At 42.2% G+C, this 19,938-nt stretch overlaps 3 protein-coding genes across 3 annotated transcripts; 1 reads left to right on the forward strand and 2 right to left on the reverse strand.

Moving 5' to 3' along the window:
• Positions 1-1,380: 1,380 nt before the first annotated feature.
• On the reverse strand, positions 1,381-3,883 carry ppp1r3da (protein phosphatase 1, regulatory subunit 3Da). The gene is made up of 2 exons (XM_084554158.1): positions 3,650-3,883; positions 1,381-3,343 (listed from the first exon to the last, which is right to left on the reverse strand). The coding sequence occupies exon 2, from the start codon at positions 3,323-3,325 to the stop codon at positions 2,405-2,407; it is 921 nt and encodes a 306-aa protein (XP_084410284.1). The 5' UTR covers positions 3,326-3,343; positions 3,650-3,883; the 3' UTR covers positions 1,381-2,404.
• Positions 3,884-4,142: 259 nt separating this feature from the next.
• Positions 4,143-7,902, forward strand: fam217ba (family with sequence similarity 217 member Ba). Its single transcript, XM_084554157.1, has 4 exons — positions 4,143-4,652; positions 4,742-4,841; positions 4,952-5,016; positions 5,108-7,902. The coding sequence occupies exons 1-4, from the start codon at positions 4,546-4,548 to the stop codon at positions 6,546-6,548; spliced, it is 1,713 nt and encodes a 570-aa protein (XP_084410283.1). The 5' UTR covers positions 4,143-4,545; the 3' UTR covers positions 6,549-7,902.
• A 265-nt stretch (positions 7,903-8,167) lies between these two features.
• On the reverse strand, positions 8,168-13,264 carry ttll9 (tubulin tyrosine ligase-like family, member 9; the record flags this gene model as incomplete). The annotated part of the gene is made up of 14 exons (XM_084552573.1): positions 8,168-8,484; positions 8,587-8,711; positions 8,947-9,060; positions 9,458-9,654; positions 9,777-9,835; positions 10,067-10,154; positions 10,250-10,290; positions 11,180-11,270; positions 11,363-11,431; positions 11,553-11,738; positions 11,830-11,941; positions 12,011-12,103; positions 12,188-12,234; positions 13,250-13,264. The coding sequence occupies 14 exons, from the start codon at positions 13,262-13,264 to the stop codon at positions 8,414-8,416; spliced, it is 1,308 nt and encodes a 435-aa protein (XP_084408699.1). The 3' UTR covers positions 8,168-8,413.
• Positions 13,265-19,938: the final 6,674 nt, after the last annotated feature.

The raw sequence follows: 19,938 nt of genomic DNA on the forward strand, positions 1-19,938 counted from the left end.
TAGGTGTACTTAATATTTTGTCAACTTATGGAGGATTGGACACTACACACTGACTGACTCATTGATTTAAAAAAATAAATAAAAAAATGTTAGTGAGGACAGACTGTATTTTAACACGCTACTTTTGTATATTGTAATCTTAGCTAACATAAACTATTCCTAGCTAACAAACGTTGACTCTTCCCAGTTAGCTAGCTTAGCAAATAATGGCTTTCCTTGCTAATGCTAGCACTAACTCGTAGTTAATGCTAATTAGTGACAATAACTGTCAACGGAAACTGAATAGCTGAAAGCGGTTGAAGAAAAAAAAGTTTGTGATTTAATAATCCTATGTCTTTACTTACCATGTTGTCAATTTTCGCACAAAAACAGGACATGATACTATTTCTTTCTCAGCTTTTCAATCGCTCAACTCCGAAACGCGCGAACGGTCGCCACGCAAGCGCATGACGTGTTTCAACCAACGTCTCACGTCATGCGTGCCCTCTGAGCTAACACTTTTAATATAACACATTGTTATTACACATTTCGTTTCAAATTGATTAAAAAATAAGTAAGAAATTGCACCTCACTAACATTCTCCAAGTTATGTGGCTATGAATTTATTCGTGATCTGTGATTACACGCTCACTTGCCAGAATATTAGGCACACCAATGAAAACTAATGGATTCTAATAGCTTCATGACTGTATTAATGTTTAATTGAAGTTGAAAGAACATCCTAAGGGTGGCATTTCTGTATAATAATAACTACATAATCATAACTGTATAATCATGTTGGAGGAGGTAGTTGGTGGTGCTGTTAAACTGGATTCAATTAAAGTGTTTCTATTATTTAGTCCAGCTCCCTGACTAAAATGGGGCTGTCAAATTAATAGAAACATGTGTCAGTACAACACAAATACTACAAAACCACAGCCCCTAAAATTAAAACACAGTTGAATCAACAGCTGAAACAAATGCTTCATGAAGATAAGATTTTGTCTAGGATGGTTATATTACCAAGCATTCGTTTTCAGCAGCGTACCTAATGATCTCACAAGTAAAAAATATAGATAAAAGAGATGCCCCTAAAACTGTCCCACTTCCATCAAACGCTACCTGCCTGGTTCTTCCCTTACAACCATGTTTTATGAACATATAAAAACAAGTCACCATTTGAAGACAACTGGTTCTCATAGTATACCTGCAACACTAAATGAATATGCTGTAGATGTAATTCCCTGTGGATCTTAATTCACTTTAAACACAGTAAAACTGGGCCCTATGGACTACAAGATATGCTTTCTATTATTCACATACAGCAACAGAAAGATTAGCCACTTATTCCATTTCACATCAACCAAATTCAGAAACAATAAACGTTTATTCAAAATTAATAAGAATGAAACCAAGCAAGTATTTCCTCCTCCCAGAAGAAAGGGACAATGAAAGCAATCGATTAGTGAACTTCCTTTAATATTTTTCTCTAAATTAATACTCATGTCTGGTTTGCATTATGCGGTGTATTTTGCTGTTAGGTGTATCGCTTCAGTCATACTGATCTCATTCGGTTGTCGCTCTGTCTGTTGAAATTAAGAAAATGGAGAGAAGGAAAAAGTCTGTACTGAACTTGGAACAAGTCCTCACTTCCACAAATCACAAATAAATCAGTTATTTTGTCAGTAACAACTACAGTGCATGTCCCTTGAGCAAACAATATTTTATTCCTGTTCAGCCGAAAACATTGACAAAAACATTTGTGTTATATTGTGTGAATGTTTTGTCACAGGAAATTAGAAAGGCTAACAAAAGAAAGCTACAGCGAACATCTGATGATATTCATATCACAAAATGTAGCTTCATTTATTAAACAAAATAAGCATCCATCTCATGGTTTATTAAAATATCTATTATATGTTTTAGTCATTTGGCTTTGCAAGGTTTGACCCAAATATAAACTCTGAACAAAGAGGTAAAGTGGTTCAGCAGATCAATTCTCAGCATTGTATAAAATTATTCTCTACGTGAAATATCCATCTGGAAGAAAACAGTGGACTCAAGTGCATTCATTTTCCTTATTATATAATGATGCAGTGCTCTGTGGGTGTCACTTCAATTGGATGCTCCCACACTGAAGAGCATTTTTTAATATAGATATGAAAATCAATAATTTTGTGCAAAAACACAAGCATAAAAAAGTGGCACTAAAAGTGGCATAGTGTATAAAGTGCGCGTAGTATTTCAGTTTGCCCAGATTTGACACTTTATCTTGAATCTAACTTGATTCAAAGCGTTCCTCCGTTGGCACTACTAAAAAAGAAAGTTAAATGATATGTCACTATTCAGTTATACCTTTTATATGCTACGCTGCCAGCAGTCATAAAGTGCTCTTAACAGATTTCGTCTACATTTAGTGTGCATCCTATATGAAGTGCACCATGCTATCCTCACATTCTTTAGGCACAGTGAGTTTGTAGTTTTGGCAAACCAACTTATAATTATTTCCATCATTGTTGTCCCAGTATTCAGCACCGCCAACTTTGTACTGAATGGCAAACTCTAGCACTGCTCCTGGATGCAGGAATGGAGGGACGGGCAGATGGAAGCGAAATGTATCACAACTGAGTTGGCGCCCTTCTCCTTCCCAGGTACTGGTGCTGGTGGACACCCAAGAGGCTTTTGTTTCTGTGCAGCTCTTCCAATTTGTAAATGAATAACGGGCTGTGACATCTTTCACAAAGTCCAAATTGAGGACCTGCGTAATTCCGACGACCCCCAGTTCAAAACACAAGACTCTCTCCAGACACACTTTCTGCACATGAAGACGATGCAGGAATCCTGGCTGGTCTCCCGGTTGTTGGGCAAAAACCGGCTTCAGGTATGGCAGGGAAATCTCCAGATGCCTTCCATCTGCCATCTCTGCGCCCATCAACAACCTAAATGTCACATGATGTGGCACAAATGGGTCCTCCCCTGACTTAAAAAGCTTGACGTCTTCCAGCTCCAGACCCAAAGAATCGACAAACCGCACACCAACACTCCTGCACTGCTTCCTCTTAGCAGTGGCGGACGGCAGAGAGTGCGACCGTTGTCGGATGATGGGCTTGGGAGTGGGTTCACAGGAGAGACTGCGATGGAGCTCTTGTTTTCTGGGCTGGGAAACTCTGGGGCTCGGGGGTCGGATTGGAACCGGCTTTTTCCCAGCGTGAGGTTTGTCAGCTCGAAGCATTTCAGTCAGATTGATAGTCATGCAGGGCCTGGATGCCATGCCGCAGCTTGACGTTGGCTGCTCAGATTTTGTAGGAGTGATCTTCTCCGGTCCAATAAACCACGCTCTATCCATGTTCAGTTCAGTGTTCTGCTCACCTGTAGTAAGTTGTAAAGCATAATAATGTGTTATTATGTCACATTCATGCCCCTATTTTACTCAAATCAAATTCATAGTAACTTGGCTGTAACATGTGTGTACTCTTTACACCAATAACTCACGATACTGCAATGCAACTTTTAACGAGAACAACAATTTAAAGTGTGGACATTCACAGTCACAGCAAGTGGGCGTGTACTCTTGGAGTACGTGCCTGAATGCATACAGTACATTTCCCTTTCTGTGCAGTTGTAGCATGACTTAAATTTCCTCAAATATGTCTCAGTAAAGCGACGTGACCTCACCATATAAAGACACGAAGCGCTGGATGCATCTAAATCTGCAGGACGTAGCCTAAAGCCCGATCCTCCATGTACAGCAGTATTTGACAGAGCTGCGCGTTTCCGTGCGTCACATAGTCTCCGCTATTGGGAGCAGACTGCGTAAACTGATTTGTAAACCTGTGACCACAGACTCAGCTCCCCAAAAACTCCCCATGTCTCCAGCTAGGAGTAGATGGAGATCGGCTAACATACGCGCAGTTAACAGGAAACTGCACACGAACCTGAACGTCGCATGGGTGATTGAGTAGTTTGAGATTAACTGTTACGCTCGCAGCTGTTGTTTTTAACTCGTTTCCCCAGAAATTATACGGGCCGGCCCCCTGCTTGTGTTCCCCATTGTTTATCGACTGTAAAAGGCGTTTAAAAATGCTCCGCAAGAAAGGCACTAAAGAGCGACTGGTGTGGTTGTACTACAAGTCCCATAATGCACCCGTGACGCTCATTTCGACACAGGCTGCGAGCCAGTCAGCAGCAGGTAAACAAACCTATCTGACAGCGACGGCGAGCCAAACAAAGCGTTTGCGCCGTTCGGCCGTGTTGCATTTGTAATGGCGAGAAGGACGAAAGTGGAAACAGAGATACGTCTGCTGTCTTTAGTCCTTTAGGTTGAACGCTGCGTTGTTATTTAAGAGCGAGGCAGGTCGACGACAAAACCAGAGGGACGCGTTTAACCTGCAGTGGAGGAGACACTGTTATCTGCGCATGATGCATTGCAGCACTCAGGAGAAAATGGGTGTTTTTAACCCCATTTGCAGACTAGAGTATCTGATTCGAGATGTCGGCTGGGTTCTTTAGCTACCGTGTGATTTATCAGCGTTGGACTCAAAGACAGCATACCCCCGGTGGCGCATCATGGGGCCCATCATGCAGGAACGCACAGCATCCACGACACTGAAGCGCGTCGTCTCCAAAGAGAAGATACGGGTAAAAAACACTGAAAATAGCGGACCGGCGACCAGGTAGGCCTTTATTTACAGTGACAGATATGTTTATGGCAAATACATAGTTAAAGGGACGAGCATGGCAAACCGCTATCATGTTTCTGCAGTGCAAAGAAAGGTAACAAGACGAAGAAGGCAGGTGGACAAATGAAAAATGGCCTCCCAGGGTCAGGTCAAGATAAGGACACAGCAACACCTATGTATAGGGTATGTGAATGACATCCTTAATAATCAAGCAGAGATTATTTTTCAGCAGTATAGTCTATGTGTGTCTTAAAATTAAAAAAAATAATCAAACAATTCACATTGTTTTATAGGGTGCACAGTCTAAAGGTGGCAGGGTCAAATCTGGCACTGCGCGGAATACAAGCAAAGTCTCCAGGTAAGCGCTGCCTTCTCGAGTTTTGCTTCAGAAAACAGTAAATCCCTAAATCCCCACAAGTGTTTCCTCAAACTAATCTGCCTCTTTGCAGTCCTGAAGAAGAAGGAGATCGGAGACCTCAACTCCGCAAACACTCATCTGCACACAGGAAGGAGGAAAAGCTGGAAAACCAGCGGATGTTACAGTGCAGCAGCGAGCTCCACCAAAACCGCGGGGGGATGGGGAAAAATCGCCGAGCCCTCTCCCTGCCTCTCTCTCCAATATCGGGGCTACGGCACATGCCCGCTCACCCCCTGACGCACTCCCCAGCCCCCACCCCGGAGGCACTACAGCAGCATTACAATCACAAGGATGAAGACACTGACAGTGCCAGCGATCTGTCAGACTCAGAGAGACTGCCTGTGCTGCCCTCTCCGTGCACCCCCTGCACCCCTCCTCACCTCAACCTCCGGGCCGAGGTCATCAACAGCAATGACTTTCCCCCGGAAATTCCAGGACCATATGGGGCAATGGCCGATGAAGACGGGAGTGAAACGCCCAGCTACAGTTATCCAGACTTTCTGCCTCCTCCCTTCAACAGCTGGAGTCTGAGACAGCTGGCAGTGTTTCTTCATACGGAGGGCCGTGGTGCCCCCCGGCCCAAGCCTGTGGGGCCCTTAGAGAAGTACCTGGAGAGGCTGCTGCAGCTGGAGTGGCTCCAGATCCAAACAGTGCAAGCAGAGAGCAGCCGTCAGCCCGGGAGCCGTCCAAGGCCTCAGAGTTTCCCCGCTGCCGCCGCTGCTCAGCCACCCAGGCCTCACACGGCTCCACCATCCCGACTCAACTCCCCTAAAGGGCTGCGACACACCCAGCGGGCCTTCCCATTTGCACCTGTGAACAACCCCCCGTCACCTGCCCCAGCTCAGCACCAGCTATCCCGCCTTCCAGTTTGTCCCCACTGCCACATCCGCTTCCCGTTGTGTAATGGAAGCTGCTCGGCGTATGCCTACCAGCGCCACTCGCGGCTCAGCCCACTGCTTGAACGCAGAGCCCGACCTGGGGCGCCAGCGAAGCGGAGCAGCAGCGAGACCCGAGCAGCATCCACAGAAGGTAAAAGCCCTGGAGCACCAGGCGGTGGTGGTGGAGGAGGAGGGGCCCAGACCCCAGTCAGCCCCTCAGCTGGAAGGAGTCATCTCCGGCAAATGCAGGCCACAGGCAATGCTCGTAAGCAACCCCAGGAATCTGGCACTAACCCAAATGGCAGAGGTCCTGCGAGGAAGAGCCGTGTCAGAGCCAACTCTGAGACAGATGTTAAAAAGGAGCCTGTTGGCGTTAAAGCAACCGGTGCAGAGAAGCGTGCTTTTGCTGCAAGTAAGAGAGAGATCATCACGTCCAAGAGAGAGGAGAGGGACTGGCAGAGGACGGAGGCAGGAGCTCAGGCCTCTAAAACTGCCATGAAAAGAGCCGCTAAAGACCCGTCGTGTTCCTCCAAAGCTACGCTCGGCACCAAGCAGAATGGCAAAGCAAAAAATGTGCACTTTGTGGCAAAGTAACCCCCACAGGCCTGCAGTATAGTGCTTTACTTATTACTTACCTGGTACAGGAGCTTGAACCTACGCTTGCTTTCTGTGTGATCTGTGTTATACTAACTTGTTGTAACTGTTGTACAGCAATCTAAATCCAGCAGTGGTGTACAGCATTCAAAAGGTCAGAACTACCTGACAGCAAAGTGACACTAGGACTAGAACAACAGAATTATACACTCATCCTAAAAGTTTTAGTCATAATGCTGGACTGTGCTTTGATAGAAGGCTCCGTATGACCCTAAGCACTGCTAGGACTCTACAAACACAGCTTTTATGTAAACTAAACTCTATTGCACTGCAGTTATCTCTCAGTATTGTACTAATGTTAACATAGGCATAAAATAAGCATCTTCTGAACCGCTGGACAGTTTTCACCATAAGTTGTCCACAGTGAAGTCAAACACCGGTCATTACATTTTAGTCACCATATACAACCGTAGCTGTTACTAGTGCAATTTTTTGATGTTGGAATGTACTTGTTTTCAATGTTCTTACTTTACTTGACGTTGAGTTTTCTCATTTTTCTTTGGTGCCTCATGTTTTAAAACATATGCTTATTTAAAACATCCCAGCTGAAACGAAGGAGGCACGCTTAAGTGGTGGGGTACGTCAGTGGTGAACTTAGATATGGATGTATTTCTGCTATAATTTTACTTTTTATTTATTTATTTATTTATTTATTTTTTACAAGGGCTTTTCATGTTTGAACAGCTTCAACTGTAGTCTACGAGAATAAAGTGTATTTTGCATAGAGCCGAGCTCTTCCTACCATTGAGGACGGTGTAATGTTTGCTACGAATGTAAATGCATATTTTTCCAAATTTTCTATACCATAGTTCTATTTATGAGAAGTGTCACCGTTGACTCGTCATTGTCATTATTATGTTTACATCGTCACGCACAAAGAGGAAAAAAATAATAAGTAAAAGAGAGCTGAATGTAACTTTATGTCTGCCGTGCCGTCATTCCTAGGATTCAGTGCAATTTCCACACGTCACCGCTGTCAGGCTGTGACATGGTAATGATAAACATATCACCTCCGCATTCCACCGCATACTTGACGTCTTTGAGTGTTTTTATCTGTTTCTTGTGATTTACCATGTGCACTTGATTCACAAGGACACTACATCGACGTAAATGTGAGACTGCACCTGTGTACTTATTATCCATGTATCAAAGCCATAGATAAGTGGCCAGGAGTGGCAGTATTATTATAAATGTGTACACTGACATTGACATGCACGCAGAAAGATTGTGGTATTTTCTCAGTGTTGAATGCAAGTATTTGTAAGGCATAAAAATAAATGTTTTGCACACAAGGGAGCACTCGTCTGTTGGATGTTCTTTGGAGCACCTGAAAAAATGCACAGTTATCAACTGACTATGGTACTTGCACGTCGTAAAATAAATTCTAAAATCCATGGATGCAAAGAGAACTACGGATGTCCTGATCGGTATTGGGGCCAATCAAGGCAAGTCACTTCGAATCGGAGTGAAAATCCCCCAGTGCAGGATCTTATCTTAGAGTCATAGTCATTAAATCATGCCAATTACTGATTTCATAAGCAAAGCGTTTTTATACCAGAATACTTCTCCTTGAACTCTATAGACTCATAAATGTTTGTAGTACATTGAAGAAAATGTGAACTTCATTCATTTGCATATTCAGACTTTTCACAAACATCTAATTTAGTGTGAAACGATTACTAATACTGTTGTTAAATGTTTTGTCAGTCACTCTGTGTTCACTGGAGCCTGTCTACTCCCACCATGATGATTAAGTCTCTCTCCCGTCCTGTGCTGTGGAGGCAGGACAAGAATTCTGACGGTGATTACATCTTCTTCTGGCATGGAAGTGGTTTTAGAAGTTGGCGAAGCTGCTTCTCTCTGTCATTCACACACCCTGGAGAAAAAAAAAAAAACAGGTGTGTATTTAGAGTGATTAGTAATGATGGAACAATAAATGCTTTGATTTTTCTTTTTTTTATAAAAGCAGTTCTATTACCTAGATGTGTGTTGGCGGTGAACCCTAAATTATCAAATGTTTGTAGATTGAAATCTTCTCTATAAACAGGCCCATCATTCCACATGAGATCATAGCCTCCCACCCTTTTCTCCTTGCCAGTCAGCCTAAAGAGAGAAACAGTCGGTTAGAAAGCATTACAGAAAAACAGAGATAAAATACACAGCTTCTCCAAGGTGCTTCTTTACATCAGATATGCTTTAACTCGGGCTCAAAAGAACAAAAAAAAAAAATAAATGAATAAAAGTAATGAATGCGATGTCTGTAATCAATGGAGGGACAGAGAGCTCCCACTTTGTTCACTTACAGCAAAAGGGAAAGAGTTGAGAAAGAGGCCTTTACCTTCCCTCCATATCGACAACATTCAAAGTGTCTTCCAGCAGTCTGCACTTCATCTCGTAATCCTCTTGACTACTGGGTGTGTGTGACGGCGAGGCATTCACCTCGATTAACCACCTGCAAAGGTATTTAATCAGCCCTTTGAACCTGCATTAAGCAAGTCCAAAAGGAACAGCAAACAGTGCAATAATGTGCGTTGGCATTTCCTTTCAATACTGGCACAGTGGTGAGTTTGTGTGTTATTATTTACAGCCAAATTATTGCACGCCTTGCACTTTTTCATATATCCGGGGCAGATTTATGGGGTTCTTTATACATGGTTATTTCTGGAACGTAACACTAACAGATTTACTGCTTTGTTTTCAAGTATCTAGGAAAGCAAGCACAATGTGTGCCATATTTGCATGTCTCTGCGTGCCCTTTTCTGTGTTTATTTGTGAGCATGCACGCCTTAGAAGTGTGTTTGAAAGCAATTGTTCTAGGGAATGAATGTGTACACTGTGTGAGCACTCACGGCTTGAGGTTCTGATCAAGTAATATGTCGTAACCGTAGAGCTCAAAGCAGTGCTTGTCATTTATAATGACCTTTTGCACACTCTGTAGACTGCGGACAAAGATGTTATCCATCTCTTTAAACAAGGTCTCTACCATCTCTCGACCATGCTTTGCAGTCAGGTATCTTCGAAGCTGTTGCATCTGCCACTTACATCCCTATTTGGAGATGGACGAAACAATGCAGGAATAGAGAGATGATACTGCTGATTGACAGGGAGACAATTGAGTAAACAGAAATACAACACTTAAGGATTTCTTTAAGGATTTGAATTACACACCTTTTCAGGATCATAGTCTGGGGCCGTTTTTTGAACAGACACGTTGGTGAGGTGCATATCTGAAAAGGGATGCTAAGGAGAATTTTAAAACTTTAATGATGTGATCACATCAGGCTCAGAAATTGGGTCAAACTGAGCTATTTAAAACTGACTTTGCCTGAATATTTGATTAGACAAAGGACAAATGTGTTGGGAATTACTTGTGCCAAAAGCTCAAAACTAGACTATCACATATAGTATCAACATTCAGATGAATGGCCACAAAACTTAATGAAACCAAAAAAAGATACACTTGTCATCAATGCTGCTAAGGGAAAAGCGAGTGCTTGAGAAGCGGGCAAAGCCGTCTCGATACAGCCAGGCCTTCAGGGGAACATACTGAAACACAAACACACATGCAGATGCACTGATGTCAACGTGCAGACATTTTTTTGCATGTATAAAGCGTTGTAAATAAAAGACTCAGTACGTACTGATGTGACCAGCACGTAGACTCTCAGGTCAAATTTTCTGCCTGTAGGGACAAAAAGCATAAAAGTAATGAAGCAAGGATGTAAAGCCTGCGGTCTGTCACTGGCCCTCTAGTGTACAATAAGTCTTATTTTTTGTGTTCTACATGTGTTTTTATCTCCCACTTGGTTTTTCAAGCCTGTTGCACAGTGGAAAGTTGGGGACGACTCCTCCAGCAGCTACCTTTAAACGGGTGTTAACCCACAACCGGCTTCCTTCCTCCGGAGCCAAAGCCAGTAGTTCGATTTCTCTGCCTCTCTGCCCTTCTCTTCACATTCCTTTACTGCCTTCTGCAAATTTAGCCACGTCATGGCAGCACCACGAAGCAGTTGTACCACTACTCTACTGACAAAGCCCCAGCATCCAATTTCCAAAGGGTAAAACCTGGGATTTCCAAAATGCCTCCTGGCAATCCTCTGCAAGTTCGGAGTATTCCAGATGTTTCCCATCATGGGCTGCTGTCATGCCCACTTCCCAGGGAGCAGTGGGTTCAATAATGAGGATCCTTTCTTTCACAAGATGTTTGCCTGGAGAGTGGTTGTAACAATCTCTCTTGGGAAGACCAGCTGCCTTTTAAGTTCAACCTGCATTTCGTGTCTTTCCTGGATGGATCTTGTGCTGGTACTTGGCGGACAGAGCCTGGCTTCAGGGTGGGGACTGGTACTTATGGGGCATGATTTGCAGCCACCCTGCAGCTCTCCAGGAGATCAGTCTGCTTGCCCTGTACTTGATTATGAGGCCGTCTGAAATGTCCCCGAGTCAACACCCCGTCTGATTCTTCCCAATTCTTAATTTTTTTGTAAAATTATTTGTTTGCACATTTGACGATTTCTTTCTAAATGCAATGTAATCAAAATGTATTTTTCAGTGTGTGTGTGATTTTTTTTTTTTACCATTAATTAGGTAGGGGTTCTCTATGTAGCGTTGTGCCACATAATTTTCCACTTGGGCTGCATCCTTCTGTTCCTCAGAGCGGGTGCCATCCTGTGTAAGCACACTATTATCAGTCTACGTGGGTCTGCGTGCACAGAGTCTATCCTTAGCGATTTAACATACAAAAAATAAATTAAGGTTACCTTCTTCCAATCCATGATGTCTTTCAATTTCCTGAACAAGAAAATGCCTCTGCCTTGAGATTTTGCCACCTAAATGAAAAGACCGGTGCATTTTTGTGACTTCTGAGCAATATGTCGATAAATTAATGTTAGTTTCTGGTTTTATCTAAATGTGGAGTTAAATATATATTTTTACTGCACTTCAGCTAACCGGCTTCATGATCCAGGTGCTCCCAGGGCTTCTATTGAACTCTTCTACAAACAGGTGATACTCGCTGGGCAGTGCAAAAGTGCAGGGGAAGAAATCGCATCTGGCAGCCTCCATGCGGCCAATATCCCTTTCCAGATTCTTCTGGTATCTTTTGAGGTTTTTCACCATGAGGTTTTTCCGGGTTAGCTATGACATAAAACCCAAAATCATCACATACTGTATTTGACGTCTCCGGTTTATAGTCTCACAACAAGCAGCTAGACAGATGCTACCTCACCTCATAATGGTTGCGAAAGTGGTTTATCCTCACATGTTCCTCCATGTATGTATGATCAAAATTCTCCCGGAGCCAACCGACATCACACCAGTTGAAGTCCCACTCTCCATCACTGTGAGAAGGACAAAATGTGTCATACACATACACCGCCCATCTTTTTGTGGAATAAACATCTACTCACTCTTTGACTTCTACCCAGTTGGGTCTTTGGCGTAGGACATCTTGTATGGTGTTGAGCAGGCCACATTTGTAACGCACACAACTTCTTCCCTCCCTGAGGCAACATTATAACACAGTCAGCATTGCGGCTAAGTGTAAACAACTTATAATTCACAGCCAACTCGAGAGCAACACACACCTTTCCTCACTTTTGCCATAGTCGCTTGAACCTTTGTATCCAGATGTCTGTGGAGACGAAACAGCAAATAAAAATCTCCAAATGTGTTTAAGGTTAAATGTAAACATTATACAAATTACACATCAAGGTCATTTATAGCTGACTATAACTAAATGTGAACAAAACTGCATGCATGACATAGGCATCAGTGCATATGTTTATTGGGACCATTACAAAGCCTTGTGTTTATACTGATTTTCTGAATTTCTTACATTTAGCGCTGACACATGCCGACATACACTCACTTGCCAGTTCATTAGATACAGCAGTGAAAGCAAATGCATTCTAATATATCAGTCCTGCACTAAATCTTATCTTGATGAAGGTTATGGTGTTGAAATAGCTGAGAAAGCTGTTGATTCTAACCGTATTTTCATTTTGGAGGCTGCAGTTTGTAGTACTATTGAAGTATTTTGACAACCTAATTTTAGTTACATGACTTTTAATTCAATCTAGTTTTACAGCACAACAAACTACTGACAAACTGTCAGCATAAATTGAACATTAGACCCGGCACAAAGCTGAGATGTACTGCAGGGCTGTTATATTTGTATATGTGTATTTGCATTTGTTTTGTACCGAATAAACTGATATTAATAATACAAAAAAAAATATTGGATGTAACAAAAAATGACTAAAACTAAAGCTTTTTAAAAAACAAAATAAAAAAATAAAATAAAACTGAAACCCATCTCTAGAAAATAATAAACACATCAGTTAGCAACTAGCTTCCTACTAGTTAATGTTATCTAAGGCCACTTACTCCAAACTTTATCCCAATTTGTGTTATGTATATACATTGTAATATATAAGAGGCACAAACTGGTGCTAACCCATTACACACGAATTATTTGCAAAGTCTTCTAACCAGACAGTGGGTTGAGTTCAATGCAGCTATGAACCTGGGTCCTGTTTTTCCTTTAGGAATTCATAATGAAGACCTAAGCTAAGCTAACGCTAGCAAACCTATATCACGTCCCATTTTGTTTTGGTAAAATAAATCCCTCAGGGTTTCCTGTTTACCTTATACTTTGACATGGATGCGCGCACAAATAAAACAGTCACAAAGTATGATAGTGAAGTTTATCCAAAGATACGTCCAAGTAAAATTAAGCTAGCAACAGCCTCCGAAGATAGCAACGAGTGTTTGACAACAGCTGTTGTCATGGTGACCGCGCAACCGACTAAAGGAAGATTGTCCCAGTTTATTTCCCGTAGCGTGTGTAGAGGCCTTCAAGCTAAAGTTAATGAGGTTGTAATGTCGTGCAGAGCAGTAAATCCTGCCTTCATTAAAGTTATAATTATGGCTCTTTTGAATTATAGGATTGACACTGAGCTACCTGCACTTTAGGAAATCAGAAAAATACAAAAACAAAAAGAGACAAACACAAATCTATGAATTATTTGAAGGTAAATATATATACTATCTGTGTATATAAATATAGACACACATATATAATTGTTTTATGCATTTTCTTGTGTATTTATTTGCTTCTATCAATCCTCAACCGTAATATCAAATCACCACTTGGTGGCGACAAATCCACATCTAACTGAAGAATAGAAAGGTGCAAATACTTGTAGCTAATTCCCACTATTTTTCTTAAATAAATAAATAAAATAAATAAATAAACATAAAACATTACCTTGGTGATGAAAATCAATCAACGTGTCAAATGATTTACCCATTGTGAATAAAAATTCTGAACATGCAGAGAGAATTTCTTGTTCCATTGTTTAATGTTCTCCAGTTAGATTGTTTTGCTTGAATTAGATTATTATTTTTTTTCATATTTCACTAAACTGTGACCCATCGATTAAAAAGAACACACGTCAGCGTACTTCTGAACACAGCACACACGTTGAATGAATTCATTTCGCAACCACTTATGACTGCACTCAGTGACGGGAAGATTATGAAAACAAGGAGGGGAGAGGACCTGGCTCACACTTGATATTTGATCCCTTTCTGCAAAGATTAAAACCCTCCATGGCTCATTGAGTAAACACAGTTCCCTGCACATTCACCCCTTCACACATCAGCAGATGGTTAATGGATTGTGTCTAATCTTTTAATGTTTCTTTGTGACGGAGGCCCGTTTTGGCTCAGAGTGCATAGCTTTCCTCAAAGAAACGTGCAGGTAGGCCTACACCTCGATGTTTTGGCTGTTGTTAATGTGAAATTAACAATAAATACATATTTCAAATATATAGAGAGAAAAAACAAAAACAGTGAATCTAGTGAAATTGTGAATGGTGTTCTTTTAAACTTGGGTTCAGCCAAGAAAACATGTATATGCATGTTTGATGCAGTCTCCAAATGCTAATAAATATTTCCATTTGCTTCGGCTACATGTCATATGACTAAGCACACATGAATCCTTCACAGAGTTCAAGAGGCAGACACATCTCATCACATCAGCTGTTCTACAAATAGATAGATAGATAGATAGATAGATAGATAGATAGATAGATAATTTACGTTGAAAGTTTTATTTTCTAAGTTGCTCACCATTACTCCAACCTAGTGTGTTCCCCCTTTTCCATTTCATTCAACCTGACATTATTGTTTTTCAAATTACTACTTCACCCCATCACAAATGGCAAGTTTCCCCCCCACACACATCAAATCCCGTTGCCAGTAGTTCCAAATTTACATTATGGCAGCTGCCTTACAAATTCAATTTCCAGGTTTAGTGCTTAATGATTTATTAGAGACTGTTTAGTCCTTAAAAAAAGTTTTCTCTCTCTCTCCCTCTTTCTCTCTCTGCATTGTAGAACCCAGCCTCCACAAAACTTTATATCTTAATCCCAAAACAATCGTTAAAAGCCATCAGAGCCAATCAGAGGTCAACCTCTCAGCAATCTTTTAGGGTGCATGTGTCTTTGCAACAGTTTTGGTTTGGCAGCCATCCCTCCAGAGAATTTCTATCAGTCTCTGGTAGCAACTGGATGTCTCATGCCTATAATTATGGCTAACCACTCATGTTTTTCTCCTTACACAACATGGAAAGGCAGCTCCATGATCACCAGCATCTTGGAATGTAAATTGTTTACGAGGACTCACAATGGGGTTGTCTCTTTTCACCGTTCTCTACGGATGTGAAGGTAAAGTCCAACTTTATCGTCCAATTGTAATTGTCATTTTAAATCTGGGTTTTCCTCTCTCACGTCCCCCCCTCTTTGACCGGCTTAGTTTGGCAGTCCCGGTTTCACCACCGTGCAAGTTTTGCATAAATCCCAATATCAGCACTTAATTTGAAGACCGTGCAGTTTCCATTGGGTGATGTTCATATGTCCTGGTGAACCGTACACGCTCCTCCACAACAATACCACAGCGCAGGAACGCTGCGGGATCCTGGGGATCTGATGGTATTAATTTGAGAGGTGTCAGTGTGACAAACCCTGCCATGGAAGGATTTTTAGTTTGGTGGAAAGTCCAGAGATTTTGCTGTAGTTAGTAAATAACATCAAAGCCGTCTCCACATGCAGAGGAAATATCTAATGTCTGTCAATGATTCAAGTCAAGACAGGAAGGTAGTAGGGGTTTGAACTGTGACAGAAAGTCAGTGAGAGTCCATGTGTAATGTAAAGTGTCCAGGAAGTACTTATGACAATATTCCATCAATCATAGGTGAGCAGGTAAATATAAATAATGACCACCATCATGTCTTACAATATGTAATCAGATCTGATATGAACGTAATAGAGGAAATACTTTACTTATTTATTTTAAAAACAAATGGGACTCATCAGAGAATGGACATGGGCCTTCTGAGCGTGTCCTGTGGTGTCTGGCAACAGGACCTTTGGGTTCTATGGGTTGAGGGGAGGGGCCTCTGTTGTTCCTAAACCGTTTTTGTGTGTGTGCCTGTGTCAGGCTGCATCCTTCTGGGGATGGCTAAGGGGGTGCCTGGTCTGATCTAGGTGGGTGGTACATGTCTAAGTAACATCCACACGAATGCCATGTCCAAAAGATTCCCAGCAGAACACTGCATCGTCACAAGATGGTCAATGTCATTCACTTCACCTGTCATAATGTTCTGGCTGATCAGTGTATGTAGAACTATTATACACCAGTTCATCATATTCATTTCAACAGGCTTACCTATCTGCAGCCTCTGAGATGTTAATGCCACTTGTTTATTATTTCTCCGCTTCCTACCTTAGTAGCGCCGGAGCCCTCCAGGGGTAATGACCGCGCAAATCCCCGTGCCTCACACACACAAAGTGTTTTCTAACAAAACATGAGAGGAGGCCAAGAATAACAGGACAAAGTGGTAGCTGGAGCCCGCCTGAAATGCACTGCATTCCCTTACGTCTACCGGTGCAGGCTACGGTGTGTCACATAGAGTTTCCCCTCTGAGCACTTCACGAGCACATGTTGGCTACCGGAGAGTGAACATATAGCACATGTGTTAGAATGTCGGATAATATGTCCGATTTTTTGAGCCAAAGTGAGAAGTACATGAGATTCTGAGGAGTTCGGCAGTCTGGGGAATACAAGAAACCTCCTTTTGGGAAAACTTACTGGGTCCTGCATGGATTTATATAATTTTAATAAACACGAGGTAAACAAGTGCTAAAATGCGTTGCACAATGCAGCAGGCGCTAAGTGAAAGAGATTTAATTATATGAGGCCCACAGTTACGTTTTACTCCCTAAATTTAGTTTATTGCTTTGATAGCCCATGCCAAACCAGATTTTGCACCATTCTCATATACTTTTGACTATCTACTCAGATTAAATAACCAGCAGTGATCATATGAACCCACATTGCAACATCAGACTGAAGAGACCAGGTTGCAAGAGGTCCCTGGATCCCCAGAGAAGACTCCAGAACGATACACTGAAGGCACGCACACATCGTGCGACCGCACACAATCAACTCTCTGATAGCTTTCTGTCTCCATAACTCTGGTCAGGAGAAAGAAAACAGAATATGGTCTTAATTTATCTGGAATTCTCTCCGTTTCCCAGCTTGGGGATGGTGCCAGAGAATTGAGGTATGGCACAAAACCTTAGCCTTGGGGAATTTGGGAAGCAACCAGAGGGCATTCATGAGCCAGACAGATTAAGGTTGCCTCTGAAGATAAGTGCAAATCCAGGACACTTATTGTTTGTAATCCCGAGAGCGAGAAGGTAATCGGTTCAGAAAAACATTAGATCATTACGGCTACACACCCAAGCAAAACCTCCAAAACTTCTGTCAGAGTACACACCGATTACATGTATGTATTTTTATTTATTTTTTATGTCTGCAGGAGGAACTTGCACTTGCGTTATCCTACATCTGTTAGTTCACCCTTGGACAATTATTTCAACCTATAACAGAGACACAGCGCAGGCAGGAAAAATATTAAAGAACATGCGGAAACATTAACAGGTTTCCTCTTGTTTCAGGCAGCTATGACATTCTGCTGTTTGGAAGCAATGATCACGCCAGGAGGCAACACAGACTGAGCGGAAATTGGAGTTAGAGGCTCAGTGAGCAAAGTTTGTTTTCATGAGAATGATCTGAGCATGGCGGCTGTAGGTGCTACCCCCGCCCACTGGTAAAGGTCTGATGGTTTTCTTTTTGGGTTTTTTTTTTTTGTGTGTGTGTGTGTGTGTGTTTTTTTTCTCGTCTATATTGATCACATTCCAACACTGCACGAGTCACCTGAGCAAACATCAGTATCAATGCTTTAATGATTTGCGTTCGTAAATAATTTCATGTCATTAATAATTTACTTTTTTTTTTTTAACATGAAACCTACGCTTCCTCTACTCTTTTGTCTAAACTGTGAGACAATTCATGACAACTTCAAATCGCCAGAGATGTTCCTGTTTAACTTTGATTAATTAATTACCTGTATATATTGTGTCTTTTTGGATCAACTGTATTCGTGTTTGTGTGCTTTGTGTAAACAAATTGTATCTCTAATTTGATCCCACGTGCATTTAACCCATCCACTGATATGCATAGGGAGCACACCCAGGATACATGCGACCCAGACCACCTCCAAACATGGTCACCAGATCAGATCTCTCAAATGCGATGTCAGTGCATCTTGGGGGTGTTCACACCTGTTGTTTACGTAATCGAATCACCCAGATCGGATCTTAATGCAAGGTCTGAACAGGCCCTTATACATGTGGGCTGCCACCTGTAATTCAGGGATTACTCAGGGTCATGTCGAACCACTTGTTGCTCAGTATTACTATGTTCTTCTCTGTATTGTTATGCATTTTTTTAATTTTTTTTTTCTGCTGGGAAACTTCTGGACCTGGCATTCATTCATGTGGATATTACTTAGACATGTACCACCCACCTACACCAGACCAGATACCCCCACCCCATAGCAATGACACTCCAGCAGGATGCAGCCTGACACAGGCACACACAGAAAAAACGGTTTAGGAACAACTAAAAAAAAAACATGAAAAACAGCTCAAGGTGTTGACCTGGCCTCCAAATTCACTAGATCCAAAACTGATCAAGTATCTGTGGGATAATCCACAGAGGCCCGTCCCCTCAGCCCATAGGACCTAAAGCCCCCCCACTAACAACATCCTGTTACCAGAAACCACAGGACACCCTCATAAGGCCCATGTCCATTCTCTGATGAGTCACAACTGTTTTGGAGGCACAAGGGAGACCTACACAATATTAGCACAACGTTATGCCTGATCGGTGCACATATGTGCTCAAAAACAGAATTAAGTCATTTTTTTCTTTTTTCTTTTTAAAGGTGGAATCAAAGGTGAACTAACTAATGATTTGATCGCCTTCAGCTCCAAGCCTTCACAGTTCCTTAAACATCCCAGACACTCTGAGCCAGCAGCAGGGTAGGGTGTCATCCTCACCGAAAGCTGACTGGCGGGTAAAAATCCATCACCCGCTGCTTGACATATATCTCATGTTCCCCTCTTCTTCTTCTTCTTCTGGTGAAGCTGAATTTCGCTGAGGTTGCGTGACTGACTGGATCAGTCAACAACATTCCACTGAGAACCGATAAAACATCTTGGTTGCTTTGGCTCTCCGCCCACGTCTGTCAGACGAGGTGGTATGCTGTGGATTATGAGCGGATCTATACCTTGGACTCATACGTTCCGCCATCCATCAAACAGGGACAGATGGATCTTTATCTCATTTGTCCATTATCGGTTTCTAAATTCTGTCTGTGGAGGACAGTTAGGTAGTCCATCAGTCCATACGTCCACAGTCAACCAGGTGTTTACAACGGCTAAATTCTCTAGTTCCTATCCCTCTAGTTTGTGTAACTCCTTTAAGCGTGACAGCATTAAGAGAGGAAATACACCTGAACATGTACCTTACAGGTGCATGAGCTGGCCTTCCTAAACTTACAATTAGGCTTCATGTGAAGGAAAGGAAAGAGGTTGTACTATGTGGAAGGACAATGAAGGCATTCTGATTCTGATACTCTCCCCCGAGTCTCTGCCCCTACCTGGCCCCCATTGTAAAACAACCCTAATGCATGCAGCTGTGGACCAGCACAGACTCCAGCTACACACAGGTTACAAAAACGCACAGTTTTTTCTTAATCCAGAGAAAATGCTCCAGCAATCATACAAGTCATTTACTGAAACCACAAGGCCACCGTGTAATTAGAGAACTATAGGTGTTTCTGCCGTATTACAATGTCCTAACCTTTTCGTTTGCTTTTTCCGTACACCGTATATCTGCTTTGTAATGCAAGAAAGGCGCA

This window comes from Chelon labrosus (assembly GCF_963514085.1).
Source record: "Chelon labrosus genome assembly, chromosome: 10".
NCBI lineage: Eukaryota > Metazoa > Chordata > Actinopteri > Mugiliformes > Mugilidae > Chelon > Chelon labrosus.